Here is a 24,724-nt window from a genome sequence, read left to right on the forward strand (position 1 = left end):
GGGGCGTATGCAGTGTGCTTCCAGGCTCTCCATGTTCATTCCTGCAACAGCAGCTTGTATTGACCTCTGTCATTTTTGGATGCTTTGGGGAAAGAGTTTGTTTGAAGAGAATATGCCACAATCGAAAAAAAAAAAAAAAAAGTCATGGAGATGATTCTTGAGTGATCCTGAGACTTGAGTCAGATTGTTTAGCTTGACTTCATGTCCCGTTCCATGATTTCCCTTCATGTTATCCAGGGCTCACGGGATCTGCAGGTGTTATGTGCAATTTTCAAGTACCATCTTGCTTTAGAGAAGCTGCCCCTTTAGAAGTGTGTCTCTGTGCCTTTATGCGCTTGTTCATCTCTTGCTGCTTCTTTCTAAGAGTAAACCTGCTTGGATTCCTCCTGCCCTTGTGTTCAGCTCTTCATTCCTTTAGATCCTGGCTTTGCGACGCACTGCCCAGAGCCTCCTTCCTACTCAAACCGTTTTTTGTGTGTTATCATGCGGTTGTTTCTCCATCCTTCTAATTTCTTATACCATTTCCTTTGCCTGTAGTATTTATTCAGTTAATATATTCTGCACAGAATGTTACTTACATTTTTTTTAATGTACCCATGTCTTTAGAAGTAGATTATATGCTCCTGGTGGTCAGCCTGTGTTTTATGCACATTTGTATGCTATGATCCCTCACATTGATTTCTGTTTCTGTGTGGATCTGCTTTAGGTTTGAACTATGAACGGTAAGGATGAGGGTAAAACATTGATACTCTCCATCCTCCAAACAAAAATTATAGTATTACCTACCCATATATGGTTGGGGATTTTATTTCCCTAAAAGAAACCTAGATGATGTGTTTTCAGGCAAGCATGTACAGAATGACTTCCTGCATTTCCCCCTCAGCTATCCTATTTCTGTAGTCTATTTAAGATGTAATCTAATATGTATAAATTGGATTTACCCAAGACTTTCCTGAAGCTCGTTAATTGCAAAAAGTACGTTTACACTGTTGTGCTTGACTTTGGAGTAATGACAGCAGCAGTAGTGATGATAGCATGGACCACGAGACCAGAACATACGATGTGCCAGGCAGTATGCTAAGTGCCTTGCATGGAGTATTTCATGCCCTTACTATAGCCCAACAAAGCAGACTGTAGACTCCCTAGTTTGTAATTTTTCACAAGTTCATTAACCTGCCTCAGGTCACACAGCTAGGAAGCTCCTGGTTTGAATCTAGCACCACATGATGCTAAAACCCAGGCAATGTCTACTAAACCATAAATCTGTTTGATAGCTCTTTTTTTAAAAATTTCATTTCAGTTTTTTCAAGGTATATTGACATATAAAATTATAAGATATTTAGAGTGTACATCACAATGATTTGATGTACAAATATACCGTGAAAGCCTTCTCCCCCATTGAGTTAATTAACACATCCATCACTTCACATATTTATCTTTTGTGTGTGTGTGTGTGTGTGTGCGTGTGTGTGTGTGAGAATGTTCAAGTTCTACTCTCTTAGCAAATTTCAATTATACAAGACAGTGTCATCAGTTATAGTCACCATGTTATACATTAGGCCTTATTCATCTTGTGGATGATAGTTTGTACCTTTTTACCAGCCTCGCCCTATTTCCTCCAGCCTCTCCCCTCCCAGCCCCTGGCAACAACTTTTCTATTCTCTGTTTCTGTAAGTGTGATTTTTTAAAAAAAATCCACATATAAGTGATACCGTGTGTAGTATTTGTCTTTGTCTGACTTCTTTCACTTGCCGGGTAGTACTTTTTCAGATTCTCCATCTCTTAATGCCCCCTCCCCAGTCGACCCCACCGTTAACAGCAGCCTGATTTGAGCAGACACATACACCATTGCCAGTTTGCTTACTCCATCCACTCATGATGTGATTTCCAGGGACGCATTCTGTTCTGAAAGCAAAGATGGTATTTTTTTTTTAAAAAGTAGGGAAAATGTGGCAAGTGACCTGGGTTACTACAGAAGGAGCCCACCTGAAGCGAGACGTCCTTTTGAGCCGGACACTGCTTAGAGGCAGTTTGGCTTGGTGCTTACGAGCATGGACTGGGGGCAGACTCATAGGGACTCAAAGTCTGGGCTGTCACGTAAGAGCTGTGTGACTGGGGACAGCCTCCTGCTTTGTAAGGAAGAATTGGCAATATTCATACATCCTTCCTGGCATTGTGGGGATTCAGTGAGATAATCACTCAACACTCTGCTTCATAATGGTAACCATTAGGAGTCAATTATGAATTTTTCAGAGTGGTACATAGAAGAGAACAAGGTTTTTGTGTTTTGGGTAAGATTGGAACCAATAATACAAATGTCCCCGTTAAGTGCATTAAAGCCAGTTCTGTAGCCTGAAAACCCATAATTCCCTTGACATTTAAGTATTGACAGCCTGGTGAACTAAAATGACAGCTGAGCTCTAAATAAGAAATTTTGAATTCAGAGCTTTCAAGATTACATAGCACACAGAATACACAATAGGAATGTACTTAATACCACTGAACCATGCATTTAAAAGTGGTTAAAAATGGAAATTTTATGTTGTATGTAGCTTCCCACAATAAACAGTTTCAAAATTCCAGAGTGTCAGGAAAATGAGACTGAATTTCTGGAATGGGAGGTTCCAACCTTGCATGGCAAAAATTAAAAGTCATGTGATTTTCCTAGACTGTTCTTTCCCGAGCAGTTGGATTATATCAGGATTTCTCAGCCTCAGCACCACTGACATTTTGGACTGGATGATTCTTAGTTGTGAGGGCCATCCTGTGCATTGTAGGATTTAAGCAGTATCCCGGCCTTACCCAATAGGTGCCAGTAACATTCCCTCCCCCACTTAAAGCCGCCAAAAATGTCTCTAGACATTGCCAAATGTCCCCTGGGCAATAGACAAATTTCTCCCTTGCGGATGGACTAAATCAGCGGTTCCCAAGCTTGGTTCTGCGTTGAAATCGGGTATGAAACCTATTGAACATACGGACAGGATTATTTGTAGGTACAGTTGGAGGCCCAGGGATTCCTGTTTTTATCCAGCTGCCCGGTGATGCTGGTGCTCTAGGACCCAGATTTGCAAATCACCGTCGTGAGGCCTTCTAGATTTCTAATGCTCTGTGCTGGCGACCCCTCTGGTTCCCATAGTAGCCTTCAGCGAGTGCCTCATGCCTTCATCAGTAAAATGGTCCTACTAATTCCTCGCCGTCCTTGCTCTCGGAGAGTACGAACACCACCTGCAGGAGCTGCTTTTGTTCCACGTACCACAGATGCGCCAAAGCCTGTGTGCTGCTGTGCTAGTTTGTGATGTCGTAATAAGGTAGAATGACACTGTGACAGGAAGAGTCATCCCTCATCTGAGTTTTGCACTTGTTGGCTTCGGCATCATAGCAGTTATTTCTTAAACTTCCTTTAAAATAAAGTGACCGGGCTACTTCCCTTTCTGGTTTTAGCTCTTTCTCTCTGCGTGACAGAGTCTATCTAACCTCATAAAATAGAGTTTGCTGTGCTTTGGAAGAGAAAGACAGCAGACATATTTCTCCCCTCAATCAAGAGCTCAGTTTAATTGAGCAAGAATGAAGTCTAGCATTCTGCTTTTCCTTCTGAAAATGAATTGCAGATTTTAGATTGCTTTCTAGGTAGATTTCAGCAGGGAAATCTCTCTACAAGGGGGTGGCTGTGGTGAGAGGAACGTGCTTTCCTTGTTCCCACCGTGCATTCTAAATGTATTATTACATTTTGTTAATCTACTTTATAAAGATTTACTTTTGTCCTTCCATCAAAGCCATCCATAGTCAAAAGACAACCAGATGCCTTTTTAGATAAGATATATCCATTTTCAAAATGATTGTGGGGGTGCCTGGATGGCTTAGGTGCTTAAGTGTCTGACTCCCTTTTTTTTTTTTTTTAGAGATTTTATTTATTTATTTGAAAGAAAGAGCGAGCATGCACAAGGAGGGGGAGGAGCAGAGGGAGAAGCAGACTCTCCACTTAGCAGGGAGCCCGATGGTGGGGGAGCCCTCGATCCCAGGACCCCAGGATCACTACCTGAGCCAGAGACAGACGCTTAACTGACTGAGCCACCCAGGTGCTCCAAGTGTCCGGCTCTTGATTTGGGCTCAGCTAGCGATCTTAGGGTCACCAGATCAAGCCCCACCTCGGTCCCACCACAGGCTGCGCTGGGCATGGAGCCAACTTGATGTTCTCTCTCTCTCTCTCCATTTGCCCCTCCCCCCTCTAAAACAAACGAAGAAAAAACCCCCAAAACCAAAATGGTTGTGGATGGGTCATTACTGTGAGACAAGTTTGTGGTGATCTGTTTGGATTTATCAGCCTCATCACCATAGGGTGCTGGTCATTTCTGGCTCACTTTTTCCCTGACCTCCTGACCCATATAAACAACTGCCTATCCGCCCATTAGCCTTGCTCATCTATATGTCCCTTGCTCCACAAACTCAATATATTCAAACTGTCCTTATTGCCCCTTCTCCAAAACCTGTGTAGTTTTGCTTCAGAATCTTCATGTTTTCCTCGTCCCAGTGATAGATGTGAATATACACCCATTTTGCTGAAGCTGAAACCGTATGTCCTAGGCTCTACTATCTCCCTTAGCTTTTCTGTCTGATCAGTTATCTCCAAGGACTTGCCCGCCTCCGGTCCCTCTTCATCACATTTGCTGCTGCTGCTCTGGTTGGCCCTGTTCTCTCTGGGCTGTGTGGAGGAATGGAGAGAGAAACAAGGGAGGGCTTAAGCATAAGTGTGGCACATATCCCCCAGAGGGCAAAACTTTAAAAGAGAGAGGACAATGTCTACACAAGCAGGAGATTATGAGCACAAAGTAGGCAGATAAAAATTGAGGAATATATGAATATGGGAAAGAACCAATTAGAAATCTTAGAAATGGAAAATATAGGGGCGCCTGGGTGGCACAGCGGTTAAGCGTCTGCCTTCAGCTCAGGGCGTGATCCTGGCATTGTGGGATCGAGCCCCACATCAGGCTCTTCTGCTAGGAGCCTGCTTCTTCCTCTCCCACTCCCCCTGCTTGTGTTCCCTCTCTTGCTGGCTGTCTCTATCTCTGTCGAATGAATAAATAAAATCTTAAAAAAAAAAATGGAAAATATATACACGGTAAGTGAAATACAAAAAAAAAAAAAAACCCTACAAAAGATAAATAAAAACAATAAAATGCATAGACAAAGTAACCCTAGAGTAGATTTGGCTAAAGAGAGAATTGATAACTTGGAGGATGAAAATGAGGAATTTATCCAGAACATAGCCCAAAAGATGAAAGAATGAAAAATATGAATGCGAAGTTGTCTTAAAAGGGTACATTAAGAGATTTTGGCTTATGTCTAATTGGCAGTCCTACTAATAAAGAATGGAATGAATGGTGGAGAGGCAATATTTGAGGAGATCTTGGCTAATATCTTACCTTTGTGGAATTGAAGAGAAATTACACAGTGGGAGAGAGCTGGGGCTCTGAACTTGTCTGGTTGGATGAGTAGAGGCTCTGCTGTGAGGAGCTGTATGGACTTAGTACTTCGTCCAAGAGCCACAGGAAAAGGAAAGGTTTATAAGCAGAGTATCGCCATGGTATGATTTATACTTTTAGAAGATTTCTCTGCTGAAATCCACTTAGAAAGCAGCCTAAAATCTGCAATTCATTTTCAAAAGGAAAAGCAGAAGAGTTCATTTTTGCTCAGTTAAACTGAAATCTCAGCTGAGGGGAGAAATATGTTTGCTGTCTTTTTCTTTTTGTTTTGTGAGAGAGAAAATGAAATAAGATTAATTAGGCAGTCCTCGCAATAGTCCAGGCAAGAAATGATATGCTGTGGCTTAGGATAGTGATGAGAGACAGAAAGAAGTGAAACGTATGTCTCATCAAGATGTATAAGAAGATTAAATTAACAGGGAATTAATGATTAATATGAGGAGGGGTGGGAGGGAGATGGAAATGTTGATGATTTCAGGATTTCTTGTGAATAGCTGGGCAAATGGTTGTGGCAGCTATCACGACAGAAAACACTAGTGGAGGGGTATTTAGATGGACTCAAAGTCCAGAGCCTTTCAGATGGGTTCAGGAGAATAAGGCAGGTATCTATATAGCTGTACCTCCTTTCAGATTTTCTTTGGGTTTCAGTACACTTGGCCAATTTGTCCACCTGTGTGTTCTCTCAGCCTCCAGGGCAATCACCTATCATTAGAAAATGCACATTTGATTATGTCACTTTCCTGCTTAAAAGCTTGTGATGGGTCCAAATCATCAAGAGTTGTTTACAGGACTTAGACATCTTTCGCCTCTCGCTTTCTTCTTTGTTCCCTCTCTCCCATTCGTGCATATTACATTGTCAGCTTCTCCGTTTCCCACACGAACATCCATTTAGCCATGACTTTGCATTCACTATACCCTCAACGAAAAGTGCTCTGAGCATCTATTTTTAATTGCTTCTCTGTTCCCATGGGCAGAATAAAGAAGAAGGTTTAGAGAGTCACCTGTGAGATTGACTTGGTGGGGCTGACAGATAATCGGAAGGGCAGGGAAGCTGTAATGTTGATTGCAAGCTTATTTTCTGGCTAACTGGAAGAAGATGAGTAAAAGTTGAAAACTGAGAAAGAGAGTTTTGGGGTAAGGTTTGAGTTCGAGATTATGGAGAGATAGACACTCAAGTTAAAATGGCTGAGACAGAAAGGGACTATAGGCAAGTGAGGGCTGGAGGTGTGGATTTGAGATTAAGGTGAGAAGGGGACCCAAGCACGGAGAATTCTTCTACTGGATATCAAAAGTCTCAGGGTTGGGGCTCAGTTGATTGGGTGTCTGACTCTTGGTTTCAGCTCAGGTTGTGCTCTTATGGGCTATGAAATCGAGCCCGGCACTGGGCTCTGCCCTCAGCAGAGAGTCTGCTTGAGATTCTCTCCCTCTGCCCTTTTCCCCAGTCGTGCATACATGCATGCATGCTCTCTCTCTCCAATAAATAAGTAAATCCTAAAAAAAAATGGCTTAGTGTTGGGGCATGTGGGTGGTTCAGTTGGTTAACCAACTGCCTTCGGCTCAGGTCATGATCTCAGGGTCCTAGGCTCAAGCTCTGTGGGGAAATTGCTTCCCCCACTCCCTCTGCCCCTCCCCCCTGCTCATGCTCTCTCTCTCTCTCTCTCTCTCTCTCTCTCTCAAACAAATAAATAAAAATTTTTTTAAAAAAAGTTCAGTGTTACCTTAGGATTTCATCATAATTTATGTGGATAATGCCTGATGCAGGGTCATCTACTATTCTCATGGTAGTGCTAAAACATCGTGCCTTTAATTGTATTTATCATGAACTCACTATGTGCCAGTCTGTCCATAATTCCAGCACCCTTCCCCTTGGCTGTTAACTTTGGGCACTTGGGCTTGTTCTCAGTGACCAAGACACCAGATGTGGGCTGGAGTTAAAGAGCAAGGCTTCTGGAATTATATAGGTCTAGGTTCAAATTCTGGCTTTGTTCCATATACTTTGAAGCTTCGAGCAGCTACTTAATATCTCAAGATCCTCATACAGTTTTCTGTTTTGTAAAATAGACTTAGTAATACCATCTTGTAGGAGAAATATGGTAGTCGCCCAATAAGTTGCTACTACTATTATCATTAATATCAGAAAGGCTGGCCAAATGATAATAAAAGTCTGAGTTGGTGATATGTCAAAGGTAGTAGGGTTTTAGAAAGTGTGTGAGGTCGTGGCCCTTGTTTGCATATTCCAGACAGTTCCAGAAGAGCCTGTTTTACTATTCAAGGCTATAGTTTAGCTTTAGATTGTCATTGTCCCATTCCTGGGACCTATATTTGAGAATTGGAAGCCCATGTCCTTCACTGCTTGCTGGCAGATGTCTTAGCACATCCATTACTATTCAAGAAAGAAGGACGAATTGGCATTAGTGCATCCACTCATGAAGAAGTAAATCCACTACATAGTGAAGAGAGTCAAGAAGTAAAAGGGGGGGGGGGAACTGGAAAAGTAAACTCACTTCTTAAAACTCCCTTTACCACCAGTTCCTCTCAGTGTGCTTTTGACTGCTGTGTTATATCCAATCTCAGTTTCTTTGCAGTTGATAAGCCTTCATAATCCTGTGTTTAAATTGAACCTGAACCTTACTTTGCCTTCAGAGCTTTATCTGGCTTTCTTGTATCTCACCAGGTCTGATAATACCCTATCCATTGGGGTTGACAGTCATTTCCGTTTATCCTACTAAGCCTGCCTGCCTTTTAAATTTTATTTATTTATTTATTAAGATTTTATTTATTTATTTGGCAGAGAGGGAGAGTGAGAATGAACACAAGCAGGGGGAGTGGCAGAGGGAGAGGGAGAAGCAGGATCCCCTCTGAGTCTGATACAGGACTCAGTTCCAGGAACCCAGGATCAAGGCCTGAGCCAAAGCAGATGCTTAACTGACTGAGCCACCCAGGCACCCTGCCTTTTAGATTTTAAACCATGCACATAAATACTGTTCACTTCCACAAATGAACTTGACACCATTAGTCTATTTCATGTGAGTGAAGATAGGCAGACCATAAGACCTGGCTTGGTTTGCAGTGTGAATCCTTCATTTTCACATAGAGAACACTTGGTTGCAAGTGTGTGGTGGAGTAAAATGGTATGCCAGCCAGTGGAGAGTCATCTGGGCGTACTTCTTGGAGAGGACAGATATTAAGGAAGGTTGAGAAGGATATGGGAATTAAGAAATTGTTGCTCCCTGAGATATTGAAATTTGGGGAAAAATTGTTTCTTGTATCTCCAGCAACATTGGTATCAGGACAATATAAAATAGTCCAGGACTACGAAGGAGAATCACAGAAGATAACCGATATGAGTAGTGCTTCATTTTTGCATTGTTCATTTTTATATTTTTGTCACTTTCTAAAATTTCAGTTTCTCTTACAATCAAAGAGAAATACAGGGTCTGCTGAGAAGTATATCAGAATATCTAAGAGAGAAATGTTTTATCACTTGTCTTTAATCCACTAACACATGAGTGCCAATGATTTATGTCTTTGCTCATCTATGCAGTCCAGTGATTTTTGTGACACAAAGATTGTACTTTATATGCTAAAATGTATTATTTAATTAGTTTCATGAAGCTTGAAACAAATCATTGTAAGGAAACTATTTTTGAAATGAATCCTCATTTGTCAAGGAAAAGGTGGCATAGTCTGTCATCTTCCAGTTTTTAAAATTAACATGATACACAGGGTTTTACTACTCTGGAGATGTCGTTGTGAGCCCCTTTGTCACTTCTGACAATTCCTGCAGTCTTGTGTCAGTGAGTCACATTGGAACTGTTGTCAAAATACCTGCTTTCCAAGAACCAGCTAAATTTTCCCCAGAAATGTGTGGTTTTTGTCATTCTCCTGTAGATTATTTAGGCTGCTATTAGGAAAACAGAGGAAGCACACCCCTCAGAGTGTATCAGATTCCTCCTTGCTAAAGGTATATGGCTCCGAAGCATGGAGAGTTGTTATAGGGCTCATTGGGGTGGGGGGGGGGAGATAGAGCTGTTCTAAGATGACAGGTGTCATGACACAATGTCAGGAAGCACCTCCGGGAATGAGGCTGGTTATTGTACATTAAAGTTTCTCCAAATCATATTGTAGGCTAAGTCGTAGTTAACATGCGTTTCCCTTCTCAGAGGTGTCCTGACGTTTAGAAGCTGGGTTTCTTTTCTTCCTGGGCCAACATTACTCATAACTGCCGTGCAGAATATGTTCAATGAATTTCCATTTATAAAAGCAAAGTAGAATCCCAAGTGCTGTGCTGTATCGCCTCAAAGTGTCAGAATAAAGCATCTGTCACATTCTTTTAAAGCATTGGAGAAAAGCGTTTTAATAGTCTAGGCCAAAAAACTTTTAAGTCTTTGTGGAAAACAGTTTTGCAATTAAAGGACTGTAAGGCGATGGCCATATGGAAGGGCCGATGCATGGCAGGGATTGGGGATTGCTTCTGCTTCCCTCTTGCTCCGTTCCGTCTTTAGCTCCTGCCTGAGTTTCAGCGGCAGTCAGAAAGGGACCAGAAGAAAGGGAAAGAAGCTAAAAGTCTGAAAAAAGAAGATGTGTTCTTAATCAAACAGTATGCATTAATTGCATGCCGTGCGGGGATCAAGCAGCCACTTGCCTGGGAGGTGACCGAAGGGGTCTCCAAGGTGGTCTCTGCCTCCAAAGCAAGTATGATCAAGTGGGCAGACGAAATGAAAATGAGCCGAAGGAAGAAGAACGGGAGGCGATGAGAGCCAAAGGCAGCAACGGGGCTGGAGTCACTCAAGGAAGAAAGAGGAATTGGGTATTCATCCATGTATTTATGTAATCAACTTTTTAAAAAAGTACCTGCAGAGTGTCCCAGTGGTATATGAGAATTGAAAGAGCCTACTCATTGGTACGTCATGCAGAGCCGTACTCTGTCCTAGGTGCTGTCTCAGAGGTTTTGTTCATGCCGTCTCAAGTCAGACTCATGACACTGTAGTGTGTGAAGGACTGTTTTTGTTTTCAGAAAAGAAGACGGAAGCACGGAGGGAAGTTGTAAACCTAAGGTTACAAAACCTGGAGCTGCAGAAGTTTGGGGGTTCAAGCCCAGGAAGTCATTTTCTAAAGTTGTTCGAGAGCTCAGAGTTGAGGGAACATTTCCAAAAGCGGGGAGTAGATAAAAATTCAGCATTCTAAGTAGTTTTCTGATGTCCATTAACTTAATGTCATCACAGAAACATCCCCCCCCCCCGGGTCATTAAAAACATTCTAAACGAATGCTGTTTCAGTGAAGCCAGTTTTTCTTTCTGGGGGTTGTCCATTTTAGGACAAGTGTGTGCCTGAGAAGTGACTGTCAGGGGCAAGAACTGCAGCCCACCATCTGTAAGTGCTCACAGGAACGTGGTCATATCGGCTGGGGGTGCTGCCCACCTCCACAGGCCGGTGTCAAGGCTGCAGCGTGGGCACCAACAGGCTTAAAACCCCCGAGGTGAGCCTTTGGGCTCATCAGTCGCCAGGCCTCGACCAAAGGACAGGAATAGGTGGTTAAATAGGAAGTGTGCTCCTCAGAGGCATGTCAGGGAGGGGAGGCGGCTGCAGCAAACCGGTGGGGCTGTCTCAGGGAAGGAGCCTGGAGGCAGGCTGGACTCTGCACCACCCCCCCGCCCACCGCCCAAAATAAACAAGTAGGGATTCCCAAGGATGTTTCTTCTCGGGGTTCTCTGATGCCTTACAGGAACCATGTGGTTTGGGTGGGAGAACCAATATTTTAAGAGATAAAAGGGAGCCAAGAGGAAGATCTGGTTTAGTAAGGAAGATGAAGTGTTAAGCCTGAAGGGATGACGGGACCCACGTGGACCCGCGAGAGGGGTTATTGGAAATGCTGGAGACAACCTTAGAAGCGGGGTCAGAGTGAGAGGTGTGGATTCAGGAATTTATGATACTGGCATTTCATTAAAAGCAAGGGAGAGATAATAAAAAGGAAAGCAAAGGACCAACACCCACTTTAAGGACCAGAGAGAAGAGAATGTTGCCAGAGACAGAGATTAAAAATGAATTGTTAGGGAATTTGGCCATTCTCAAAAATCTAGCTGACTTTATGAAAAGTAGATCAACAAATCTTTTTGTATGGGAAATTTGCTTTCTGGACTCACTGCCTTGGGCAAATTAAGTTAAATAAAGGAATTATTTTGGAGAATAAGAGTTAAAAGTAAAAGGGAGGAGTAAATCTTAAAAAACAAAAAAAGCTATTCCTTGACTATAACTGTTGGCACATCGTACTTTGCCAATCAGATTCATATGGAAACGCATACTTTGTTTGACAAATAAAAATATTTCTGCCAACATTAAGATTTTCCCGGAATAATATAAAATGAAGAAATACTTTCGTATGCTGCAAGATGACCTCACCATTGCTAGGGAAGGAGGGAAAAAGAACGTGGTGGTCTGAGGCCATCCCTGATTCCCTGCATGTTGAAATCTGATAACTGTCTGACCCTCCAGGTTATCCTTAAAAACATTCCTGCTCTTACCATCTCAGTTCACTGCTGAGGCCAAGAAGATAGTTTTGACCTTCAAAACAGAAAGCTTAAGGAATTTACAGTTTTTTAAAAATAATTTTAAGTAGGCTCCACACCCAGCGTGGGGCTCAAATTCACGACCCTGAGATTGAGAGTCGCATGCCCTACTGACAGAGCCAGGCAGGTGCCCCAGTTATGATTTTTTTTGATTATGAAAACATACTCAGCTAGTTAAAATAATTTTGTCTCAATATTCTAAATCCAGATATATTCAGAGTGTAGAATTTTATTTCTAGTTCTTTTAGGTTTTTGAAATCACAGAGAGAAGAATCAGTTTTCAGCCTTTTAGACCACATTTTCTTTTCTCCTGAGCCTTTTCTCTCAATGAGGTGAAAGACAGATTGTTCATCGGGTCTACTGAAAGCTATCAAGATGTCACCCTACTCTCAAGTCTTAGCCATCTGGGCAGACAGGCAGAAGCCTCTTTTGTCGCCTGAGCAAATGTTAACTAAAACACGGGCAGAGCTGGTGTTTGGCTTGGAATTTAAGTCAGGCAGAGAGCTCATGTTAGACTGAGGGCTGTATAAAGGAAGTGAGAAAAGCGGTGACATCAGACTAGCATGTTCTGCTTGGGGCATCTTGTTCAGTCCTGTGTATGGTCATGTTGCTCACCTGTGTGACCTTGCTAAGGGATGGTGACAGTCATTTGACTGGTATCTGTTTTATCATCTGTTGAATTGCGCTCGTCAGCAGCTAGCTTGCTCAATGCTCTTCCAAGCCATCAATCACAGAACTCCTTCTAGCGTTGTCTGTGCAGGGAGTAGTGACAGCCTTCACGTGTCTAACCACTTATGGCCAGCAGCTGCTTAGAGCCACCCGGGGTAGTTTACATGGTAGGAAGGAGGATGTGTGCTAATAAATCCAGGCTATTCTTCAGAATAGTTTGCTTTATGTTCAACTTTTTTTTTTTTTTTTTGGTTTGTTTTTAACAGAAAGTGAATGTGTGGATTTTCCATTAAATAGAAATGTACTGAGTCTCTTTGTAGATTTTATTAGCACCTGTATACTGTGGTAACTAGTACTGAAGGCTGGAGATTAAATAGATGAATTAAGATTTCTTGTTCTCAAGGGACAAGAAGATAAGACAGGCAAATAAAGATAAGACAGATACAAAGTTTTCAGGAGTGATTTATTTAATGTGCTAAGTACATAGAGGGAGTGATCTCTGTGTGGTTGGGGAGATAATGGACATCTGCTTGAAGGAGGTGGCTTTGACATGGATATTAGGGATAGTAAGTGTTCATTGTTAGAGCTGAAACAGAAAGAAGGAGAGGGACATTTCAACAAAGGGTGTAAGGTGAAAGTATGGAAGTGGGATTTTTTTGTTTTTTGTTTTTTGGTGAATCAGAATCCAGAAACATGGGCAACATATACAACATTAGTAGAAAGTTTGACTGCTTGAGCCCAGATCATGGAAGGCCTCAGATGACAAGTTAATGAAGGGACTTATACCATATAGGTAATGGTCATTGGGGATCTGTGGAGGAAATTAGAGCGACAAGAGTGACCTGAACAGAATTTGTAGGGAAAGTCTGATTTTGTCTGGTTATGGTCCTTGTAGGGGTTGGAGAGCAAGAAACTGGAGATGTGGAGACTTATTTGGAAGGATCTAGTGATGGGGTCCTGAGAACTCTTAATAATGGTGGTGGTAAGGTCTGGAAAGGATAAAGGGGAAAGAGGTTGTGGAGGAAATAATGATGAAACTCAGTGTAAAGTTGTATATCACAAAATAGGGTAAAGAAAAGGGAAAGGCAAAGATGAATTCTCTAGAAATATATGTGGGAAAAAAAACTGCCCAAAGTAGGCAAGTCTAGTGTCAGAAGTCATGGAAGATAGGAATGAGAGTTTGATGTGCCGGTGAAACATTGACTGAAAATTTGTGGTGAGCGGTTAGTAATAAAGAGCTGGCACTCAGGAATGGTGCTGGGACTCGGGAGGCAGAGTTAGAGGTGACGACACTGGGGGAATGTTTGTCTGATAGCAGTAGTTGGGACGAGGAATGTCTGTATTTTAGAAGAATAGTTAGGAGGTGAGAAGTCATGTGAAAATGCTATAGAGCCTTGTAACTAAGTTGACCTGTAGAGTGAAGGAATGAGGGCTAAAGATGTTCCCAAGCAGGAATNGTGCCCTGAGAGCAAGGCGTCATGGTGGGGGTGGGGGAGCTTTGGGGCCAGGCTATTGTTGGGGCAGATTGGTGGGTGAGCGTGATGGTTTTTGTTTGTGTCTTCAGTAAGATGCCTACAGGAAAGTCAAATGCTATATCTAGCAAGCTGTCAGGGATTTGCAAGAGAGTATTTGGGGCCCGAACTATATATATGCTCAGGGCAGTTGAAGTGAATGAGGAACTGACCGATTAGGTAAAAGCGGAAGAGACAAGCACAGAAATTTGGTGTTAGGTAGCTGGAGGCAAAACAGAAACAATGAAGGCTCTCTTGGATTATATTGAAGGTTTATTGTTTTAAATGCTAGGAAACTGAAGGAAATACTACAGGAGCTCTGGAAATACGGTTTCAAAAAGAAGGTAGTGGTAATAGTGTCCAATAAGGTGGCCTAATTGAGGGAGCTGAGGATTGAAAGGTCATTGCAACTAGCTTCGGGTGTAAGGGCTAATGCTTCGTTGGAACAGCAAGAAGAATGGAGGGGGCAGTGTGGGAAGCGGGTCCTGGAGCCAGCCCCCATCCTCACATAACGTTCAATTTAAGTGGCGAAGTCTGCATGATGCGTGCATTATGTTCAGTTAACTGTGATTCCTTTTTTCATTGGTAGTTTAGAGCTTTTCTGTAATCTTTGTTAAATTTCTGAGTTCCCCTGTGGTCTGTACTGCTTTCATATATTCAACTGAAGAATATTCTAAATATAATAGTACCCCATAGACTGCTGTCTTTTCAGATTTGTTTCCAAATCTATGAATCAGACCTGAATGAAAAATCTAAGAAATTCCTCTCTGATACCTCAGTGAGGAAGTCTAATTCTGGGAGCTGTTGTTTTAGATGTGTTCTCCTACGTCAGCCGCAATGCTTTCTTGGTCTGATCTGTTGTTGTGGTATAACTTAAGGCGGACACCCAGCCCTGTGATTTAGATTTCAGTTTTGAGGGGGCAAAAAGTAAGAGGAGGGGGCTTCTTGAAATACGATTAGCCTGGAGAAGGCTCTGACAGTTGGAAGTGCAAAGTCATCTTCTGGGCAGAGTTTTGTTCCCAAATTCCTTTGTTATCCGGTTGTGAGAAACCTTTGCCCCTTAACTCACTGCTAAAGCCATCAACAGTGGACAAGTTCTTACGAAGCCCTTGGCTTGTACAACAGGTAAGTTCATTGTAAAACCCAATCTCCATTTCTCATCTCATTCTAAAGGAGACCAGCTCAGGATGTTGGGATACCGAGGTACCTTTCCACTCCTCAGTGATTCTATGTGCCCTTTCTTCCCACTGGGTTTTTAGTCAGCCATTCTTTTGATCACATGGGGGTGGACTCAGTCACAGAGGCCAGACCTCTGGTGGCAGGGAGTTCATTGGAGGAATACTGAGGACCAAGCTTTTAGCTGGGGCTGGAGGCCCTTAGAAAGGACTGTGAACAGTGTTCAGAATTCACCAACAGGGCAGATATAGTAGCATCTTGGCCAAAGGCAAGGACATGAGGAGAAAATGGAACCTATTCCGTGATATGAGAAGGTAAGAAGCCAGAACCCTCACCCTTTTTTGAATTTTTTTGCTCATTCAATTAATTCTCATTTAATTTAATTCTTATAGCAGCCCTGAGGAGTGGATGGGTCCTGTGCCCATTTTACAAATAAATTGGTTGAGGTTCAGCAAATTAAGGAAATTGTAGATTACACGGCTGACAAGTTAACCGAACTAGGATTTGAATCGGTTCTGCTTGATTCAGAATTTCTTTCCCCATACCATATTGCTCTTCAAAGGGACAGAAGCAGAACATGTTTATATGTAGACAGCTTTTTGTATGTTTGTATCTGAAAATCCAAGACCATGTGTTGTATTTCTTTGATTTTTCTTCCCCCTTTGTTTCTTGTCTGTGATTTGTCCTTTCGTTTGACACACTACCGCCCACCCCAGGGGACAGACAGGGTCTGTTTGCATCCAAAGTAGAGAAGTTTCAACTTCCCTGGGTGAGCTGTGTGTGTGTGTGTCTCTCTGCTGCATTCCTTCTCTGGGGAGGCAGGCGGAGCACAGCTGTGGCTATTGGGCCCAGAGCACAGCTGTAGTCAGCCGGCCAGTCGACACCGCGGCACATGGTGTCACGATCTCATTACTCAAGTGTGTCCAGCTCAAGCTGCTGCATGATTGGCTTTGGTCAGGGCCACGGTTAGGAGAGGAATTCTATGCACTTGGCAGGAACAATTTCGCAATGCTTCATATTGCATTTGCCACACGTTCTCGTAAAAATATCATGAACCCAAGCTTGTTTGCATAAAGCCAAACTGCTGGTTGCCAGCTTCATGTACTAATCCCGAGGAATTCTGGTTATCATTTGACCTTGGGGCTTTTGTTGCCACCATGTTTTCATCTTGATTTTAACACAGCTAAGTTAAATATGATGCATATTTTGTTCAATTAATAACGTTAAGAATAGAAAAGAGGACCACAAGGTCAATAAATCATTAATGTATTTGGTGGTGATGGCAGTAGATTATACTTTGAGAAAAATAACCGACTTATTGACAACAGCCAAGAATAGCAAATGTAAATTCTCCTTACTTAGATATCTTTTTATTAGGCTTCTTTTTCTTCTTCTTTTTATTTGAAATGATGAAATGAAACTAACAGCATTTCCCTTTTTTGCTATTTTGCAGAAAAAACCGCTGTCTGCAATAATAAAGGAAGTCTGTGATGGGTAAGTATTACTTAGGATTCATCTGAGTTGCTTCAGTCCAGAAATTGAGAAGCTAATAAAGTATTCCTGAGCAATTATAAAATGTTATTCCTAACATGAATTACTATGTAAGATTTACATGCCTTCTTACACCAAAAAAATTACTGTTGTTCCTCAAAGAGCAGAACGTGTGAAATGGCTGGTGAATGCACACTGGGATCGGTTTTATTTATTTTGAAAAGTTGTGGTTCATTCGTCCTACTCAGCAGGGAGCCATCTGAAGTTCCTGAGGTTAAATACACACCTCGTCTGATATAAATTGAGAGGACCATTTAGGTTCCCATAGAAGATAAAAGAATTAAAAGACAAGCCCGCGTGTAGTTTGGCTGCAGGAACTTCCTGGTGTTGGAGCTTTCTGCCTTGTCTTTGGCCCTAACAATCCAAAGGAGAAGCACATAGAGAAGTTGCATGAGGTTTTTCTGCTTTCAGAATTAGGAAGCGAGTCTTACTTGGAGTTTATTTAAGACCTGGGATACTTAAGGGGAATGTTTCCATCTGCAGCAAGCGTACTGATTGGGGGGTTGTAGAACATGGAGGGAATGGGAATGAAACAGTTATCAAAAATTTAAATCCCATTCCCTCTTTCTGCTCCACTCCTTCAAAATGGGGAAGAATGTAACTTTGTATTTAAATACCCTGGCTCAAAGACACAAAGACGAAATATTCCAGGCACTAGGCGAATAAGACCAAGAAGATCATGGTGATCCTCAGTAGGAGATGGTTGGTCAGGCTAATGTCCTTTTGTTTTAGGAGCTGCACTGTGGGGGGTGGGGTGTTGGTGTGGGCCCAATTCCAAGGGTAGGGTGCTCCATTCATCTAACTGTGTCATGCTGTAGAAATGAAAATGACCATCCTTTGTTTTTCTGATCAGTTCATGCTTGTGTTTTTAAGGTGGTCCCTTGCCAACCATGAGTACTTTGCACTGCAGCATGCTGATAGCTCAAACTTCTATATCACCGAAAAGGTAGGTCAACCACATTATTTGATCTGGGGCACTCGTATCTAAAAAAATGAAAACATGACTGATATTGCCTCTGTTCAGGACTAAACGAGACATAGTGGTCTAAATTTTAAATCCCTACTGTCCATGAAAATAGAGGGTACAGAGCAAACAACCGGTACTATAGTATTAACAAGGCAACATGCAGCCCGTTGAAGAGTGAAGACCAGACATGTTTCTGTATCCCGTTTTGGGAACTACCCTTGCCTTCTGACAGTGAATTCACAATAATTTTTCTTTCTTATTCCTTGGCATTTATTTGATATTTAATGACTCCTTTCTCAGACTTTTTGTTGTTGTTGTTGTTGAAGAACAGTCTCTAAGTCCGATTTAAAGTGGTTGAAACGTGACAAGAAACCTTTCCAAAGGTGGCATTGTGTAGACACGGAGTGTTCTATGGCTCCTGAGAACTTGCTTTCTTCTTGGGTGATTTTTTTTTCTTTATTCTTTAGGAAGCTTGGAGGAGAGGGAGGGAGTGGTAAAGACTACAGTTGTTCTGGCAGCAAGTAAAAGCAATGTCTTAGGGAGATCCTTGATAGGAGAAGGGAAAGCTAATATGGGCCAGGCCCGTTTATGGATTTATTCCTCAAGTCTAACCTGTCTAACGCAATACTGGCTTTGGATAACAGATAAGAAACTGAATCATAGAAGTCCGATGGCTTGGCCAATATCTCAGTGGTAGTAAATGATAGAATCAAAAAAGGAAGTCCAAACTTGGTACTTCTGTCACTTTGCCTTTTGGAAATTTCTAGAAGAGCTTAGCATTTAGCTCAGTTTTATGGAGAATTCACTGAAATAACATAGAGCCAGTATTGTCCTCGTGGAACTTTATAACCTTGTGGGCTTGGTGGGGAGGGAAGGGTCAGCCCTGTGAACAGTTTTCATTACAACAAGGTGGTCAGTGCTGGGACAGAAGTGAATACAAAGTGCTCCTGGTGGAGGGGGCATTGGATGACCTCAGGCTCCAGGCTTTCTCCTCCCAAAGAGCAGTCCCTAGAGTGACTGTAAGTTTACCCATGAATCAAGTGTGGTGCAAGGTGGAGGCAGTAACAAGGGTCCTGTTGCTCTGTGAGGGCTTGCTTTCCCCAGAGGAGTGTGTGTGTGTTGAGGGGAGGGGGTTTAGGTGGGGGAGGGGCTTCAGTCCAGCCCAGAGGGAGTATAGCCAGAGGCCTGGAAATGCTTCTTAGAAATTGCTTTGTTCTTCCCAGATGGACCCTGGAATTTTCATAACTGATCATGTTTTCCTCTTCATACTAATTGACAGAAAGCTGAGAGTAAACAAGTAGACTAGATTTCCTGGCCTGTGTTGTATTTAATTTTGCTTGTTCCTTTGATTGATTCCACAAACACTTAATTTCCTGTCTTTATTTTCCCTTAGCTTCATTTTCTCAATATTTTCCATTTATTCTATACTGCATTTATATGCTCTGCATACTATTCTTTGTGAGATAAAGAGGATATAAATAAATAAGTTAAATATTTGCAGTTAATGTATTGCTGTGGCTATCTTTCAGCAGAATTCTGCCTCGTTTCAACTTGGTTAGCCTTTTAGAGATATTCAAATATTTCAACTTTTGTGGTATTATCAGAAAGGCGCTTGGATGGTTTTCTGCTATTTGGAGCATAATATAAGAAAGTATAAAAATTATTAAGTGATGCAATTATAGGATAATAGAAGTTATAATAGGGTTTTTTAAATATCACCAATTAGTGGGTGGTGATATCAATGTTATTGGCTGCAATAGCATTAAAAATGAGAATATAATAGAATAAGTCACAGCACATCACCTATGTTGTCCGTAAATCCTTGTGTCGTACACACACATACACAATACATGTATATTGTGCTGGGTTTTTCCCCTGGGTTGTGGTAAAACCACAACCAAAAGTCATGGAATCACAAATATCCCTGCTTTTGATTCATCCGTATTGGCTTGTGTCCCCTGGGATTGTCCTGTCTTCTGTCCTCATTGTCAGGAGACCTCAGTTTACTGGAGATTACTATGATGAGACTGAAGGGAGAACCTTTCAGATATGTACGTTTTCAGATCCCACCCCCAGAGACTCAGACTGAATCGGCTTTGGAAATGGCCTAGGATTTTACATTGTTTTACAGCTTCCCTGAAATTCTAATGTGGAAACCCCGGGACTTGGAGGAGTACAGGACTGGGGCTGCTTTTTAGTACCAGTACCCTGTGTACCAGACTGTGTATCATGAACAGAGGTTATGCATGAAGTTTGACTTAGGAGTGTGTTTGTGTGCAGCCAATTCTTAAAATAATTTAAAAATTCAAATAATATTTATGCTTCTGTTCTAATTAAAATTAATGTATACTCAGAAAATTAAAACTACTCAGAACAGTGGGAAAATTGTTATTTTATCAGGCATTCCAGTAATTTTTTTTTTTTTAAGAAAATCTTGTGTTGCCTGAGGAAACTATTAATGTTGAGTTTGAAAGGGACCGCCATCTAAGTCTGTCACCCAGTCTGGCCATCTTCAGTGGGCGATAGCAGAGATTATTCTTCTATTAAGAGTTTAGGGAGTGAGAAGACTCATCTTCCCAATCATTGCCCTTTGTTTGTAAATAAAATGTCATCACTCTTCCTCCCGCAGCTGTTCCTGGGCACAGCTGTGTGTGCATGTGACACAGAACTCAACTTGACATGCATAGGGCAGGGGAGGGACCTCGGATCCTGGGTCACAGGGGTAAACGTGGGCTGCCTCCAGTCTGCTGTTAGGTCTGTCTAGGTCCTTGCAAGTACTCCTATAAATAGAGCCCATTTTCCATTTTGAAGTAACGTATTTAGTATCATCTTGGTTACTTACAGCCCAGTGAGTTGTTAGGTAATATTTGCATTACCATAGTAACTGGTGACTAATTTTTGAAACTTATGCATTTTCTTCTTAGTTACTGATTTTCACTTGCATATGAGGTGGTCTCCCTCCTTCTGCCAGAGATAAAATATCACCTGTAATTTTAAAGGAGAAGAAAAATTCTCCAGGCTCGACAAGCTAACACATTTTGCGACTGATGGATGGGTGCTTGGGACTCTCTTCTAAGAGCCTCGGGGAGACACCTCCCCTACTTTTCTCATGTTAGCCAAGCATATTTTCCAAAATAGTCTTCATTTGCTTATTGGGTCATTAACTTTGGTTTTTCAGTGCAGTGGGAGAGATTGTCCTGTTGTTGGGTAGCACTCAGCAAAAGCATTGCATGCAAATGCCTTACAGAAAGTTAAGTCAGCTACTCACAAGTTCAAATTCTGCCCCAGAAACTTTTATGTTTCAGGGTGATGGAGGGGGGGAGGAGATAAAAAATAAAAAGTGAATTGTGTATCTTTTTTTAGCTTTATTGAGGTATAATTGACAAATAAGATTGTAAGATATTTAAGTGTACATCATGGTGATTTGACATATGTATACACCGTGAAAGGATTCCCCCCATATAATCAACACATCTATCACCTCGTCTATTTATTTATTTGGTGGGAACATTTAAGTTCTACTCTCTTAGCAAATTTCAGTTACATAATATAGCATTATCAGCTATAATCATATAGTTTACATTAGGCCCTCGACCTTGTTCATCTTGTAGCTGAAAATTTTTGTTCTTTTACCAGCCTCTCGCTATCCACTCCAGCTCCTGGCAACCACTTTTCTTTTTTTTTCCCCAAGATTTATTTATTTATTTTAGAGAGAGAGAGTGTGTGAGTGGGGGGAAGGGCAGAGGAAGAGAATCTTCAGGCAGACTCCCCACTGAGCGCAGAGCCTGACACAGGGCTCCATCTCATGACCCATGAGATCATGACCTGAGCCGAAACCAAGAGTCAGACATTCAAAAGACTGAGGCACCCAGGCGCCCCAACCACTCTTCTACTCCATTTCTATGAGTTTGACTTAAGTGATACCATGCAGTGTTTGTCTTTCACCGTCCCACTTACCTCACTTAGCATAATGCTTTCAAGGTCCACCCATGTTGTTGCTAATGGCAAGATTTCCTTCTTTCCCATGGCTGAATAATATTCCATCGTATACATACACCGCGTATTTTTTATCCATTCATCTGTGGATAGACACTAAGGGTGTTTCTGTACCATGGCTGTCGTGAATAATGCTGCAGTGAATATGGAAGTGCATGCGGTCTCTTCAGTAGCCTATTTTCATTTCCTTTGGGTAAATATTCAAAAGTGGGGCTGCTGGTTCATATGGTAGTTTTATTTTTGAAATTTCTCCATACTGTTTTCCCTCTTGGCTGCACCAATTTACATTCCCACCAACAGTGTATGAAGTTTCCCTTTTCTCCACATCCTGGTCAACACTTATTGATGTATTTGCTGATGGCCATTCTAACAGGTGTGAAGTGATAGCTCATTGTGGTTTTGGTTTGCATTTCCCTGAAAATGAGTGATGTCGAGCACCTTTTCATGTACTTGTTGGCCATCTGTATGTCTTTGGAAAAATGTCCATTCAGTTTCTCTGCCCATTTTTTAAGGGGATTGTTTGTTTTTTTTGCCATTGAGTTGTGTGAGTTCTTTGTGTATTTTGGATATTAACCCCTTATCAGATATATGATTTGCAGTTGTTTTCTCCCATTCCGTGAGTTGCCTTTTCATTTTGTTGATGGTTTCCTTTACTATCAAGAGGGCCTTTTAGTTTGACATATCCCACTTGTTTATTTTTGTGAATTGTACGTTTAAGTATTCCAGTGGAATTTGTCTTTCCCAAAACAGTTTTGTTTATTTGACAGAGATAGATACAGCCAGCGAAAGAGGGAACACAAGCAGGGGGAGTGGGAGAGGAAGAAGCAGGCTCATAGCAGAGGAGCCTGATGTGGGGCTCGATCCCAGAACGCCGGGATCACGCCCTGAGCCGAAGGCAGACGCTTAACCACTGTGCCACCCAGGCGCCCCCCAAAACAGTTTTATATAGAGCGAATGCTAAGCATTTCAGCTCATTATCTCCTTTCCAGCAGGTGATGCATGTGTTATTGTGTCCATTTTACAATGCGGGAGACGAAAACGAGAGAGGCCAAGCAACAGGTTGTTGAGGTCATGCACATGGGCAGTGGTCAAGCTGAGGCTTGGACCCAGGTGATCTTTCTGCAAAGCTTTCTAGGTCATCTCCTGGAAACCCTTAGTCCCCACTGCCTGGGCCCCAATTTGTTCATGATGCCTTATCTCTCTCTACTGACCCCAGGCCAGTGATCCTGATGGTAACCAGCTCAAGAAAATTAATGCAGGAAGTTACAGCCTGTGAGCACAGCTTCAGTCTGTGGCTTCTTTATTCCCTAAGAGGATAACTTGGAGGAAGTTGTAATAGGTAGTCTTCCACTCACGGGGGATTAGCAAAATACAGTTGACCCTTGAACAACATGGGTTTGACCTACACGGGTCCATTTATACATAGATTTTTTTCTTTTTTTATACATACAGTACAGTTACTGTAAATGTATTATCTCTTCCTTATGAATTTCTTGATAACATTTTCGTTTCTCTAGCTTTATGTAAGAATACAGTATATAATACATAATAACATACAAAATATGTGTTCATTGGCTGGTTATGGTATTGGTAAGGCTTACAGTCAACAGTAGGCTATTAGTAGCTCAGTTTTGGGGGAGTTAAAAGTTACATGTGGATTTTTGACTGTGGTGGGGGTCAGTGTCCCTGACTCCTGTGCTGTCACTGGTCAGCTGTACATTTTCATTTGCCTTTGGTATGGATTGTATGATTGTCTAAGGTAGTATTATTGCACTAATACCGTTCTTTTAAGGGAAGTTGCCTGGTCATCCTTAACCCTAAGCATGCAGAGAGCATGGGGCATGATGAAGGCTGCCATCAGTAGAGTGTATACTCTACTGTTAACCCCTACTACCACCTGTTTCAGAATGTATGAAGTATGGTGATACTCCTTGACAGGATCTTATTTAGATGAATTCTTATTGTGTAGTAACAGAGATGACCATGACTCATTCGGGCTCTCTCGGCAAAGGTGGTGCCAGCAACCTATGGGAAGGAAATGAGGTCATTTGAGGGGCACCCCTTTTTATGCCATTTTCACTTCCCAGGTGCTCTCGGTTCTCAGAGGCCTTGAGCCTCCCAGAACGTGGGCAGATAGGGATTGTGTCCCTGGGATTTGTATCCCTTGCCCAATCAGGAGACCACTTGATTATCATGTGGCATTCATTTCAGTTATCATGCATTGAGTCCTGAGCTCCACAAAGAGCATAGTGAGAAGAATATGTTCCATTCTCTGCATTTGTGACCTCAAGGTCTAGTGGAGGAGATAGTCTTGAAATGGGCACAGGTTTTGAGGAAGGGGAGGAAAGGGCCAAGTAATTATAGAAGAGAAGAGGGAACCAAAAGGGTCCTGGAGCAGGCTAGCTATGTCTGACCTGAATTTGGGAAATCTATTCCTTCAAAGACCGAACTCCCTTTGTGAGTTTTAGCACCCTGGCTGGCCAGTTTAGGAGTTACTTGGCTGGGGGAGCAACTGCCATGAACATTTGTTGGATGATTGTTATGTGGCAGTTTCTCCCTGGCAAGAGCTTCACATGGACTATTGTCTTACTGCATCTTAAAAAAAAAAAAAAAAAAAAAAAGCCTATGAACCAGGTTTTGTTGTTACACATTGCAATTTCCAGAGGGCACAACTGAGGCTCAGGGTAAGTGAGCTGGGTCTGGGCCCTGGAAGACTGATTCCAGAGCCAGCGTCCCAGGCTATTAGGCTGTTCTGAGACAGGCAGGCATTTCGGCAGTTCTCATCATGCCATACCATGAATGGGAGGT

At 42.1% G+C, this 24,724-nt stretch overlaps 1 protein-coding gene across 9 annotated transcripts in view; it reads left to right on the forward strand.

Annotated features, from left to right (window-relative positions):
- ELMO1 (engulfment and cell motility 1) overlaps positions 1–24,724 on the forward strand; it is a 527,822-nt gene that overhangs the window by 104,143 nt on the left and 398,955 nt on the right. For all 9 annotated transcript variants that reach the window (XM_040644094.1, XM_040644098.1, XM_040644097.1 and 6 more), the window contains 2 exons: positions 16,856–16,896; positions 17,827–17,899. In XM_040644094.1, the coding sequence (XP_040500028.1) occupies positions 16,856–16,896; positions 17,827–17,899 (114 nt within the window). Of the gene's footprint in view, positions 1–16,855; positions 16,897–17,826; positions 17,900–24,724 lie in introns of those variants that run through there.

Source organism: Ursus maritimus, unplaced genomic scaffold (genome assembly GCF_017311325.1).
Source record: "Ursus maritimus isolate PB19 unplaced genomic scaffold, ASM1731132v1 scaffold_3, whole genome shotgun sequence".
Taxonomy (NCBI): Eukaryota; Metazoa; Chordata; class Mammalia; order Carnivora; family Ursidae; genus Ursus; species Ursus maritimus.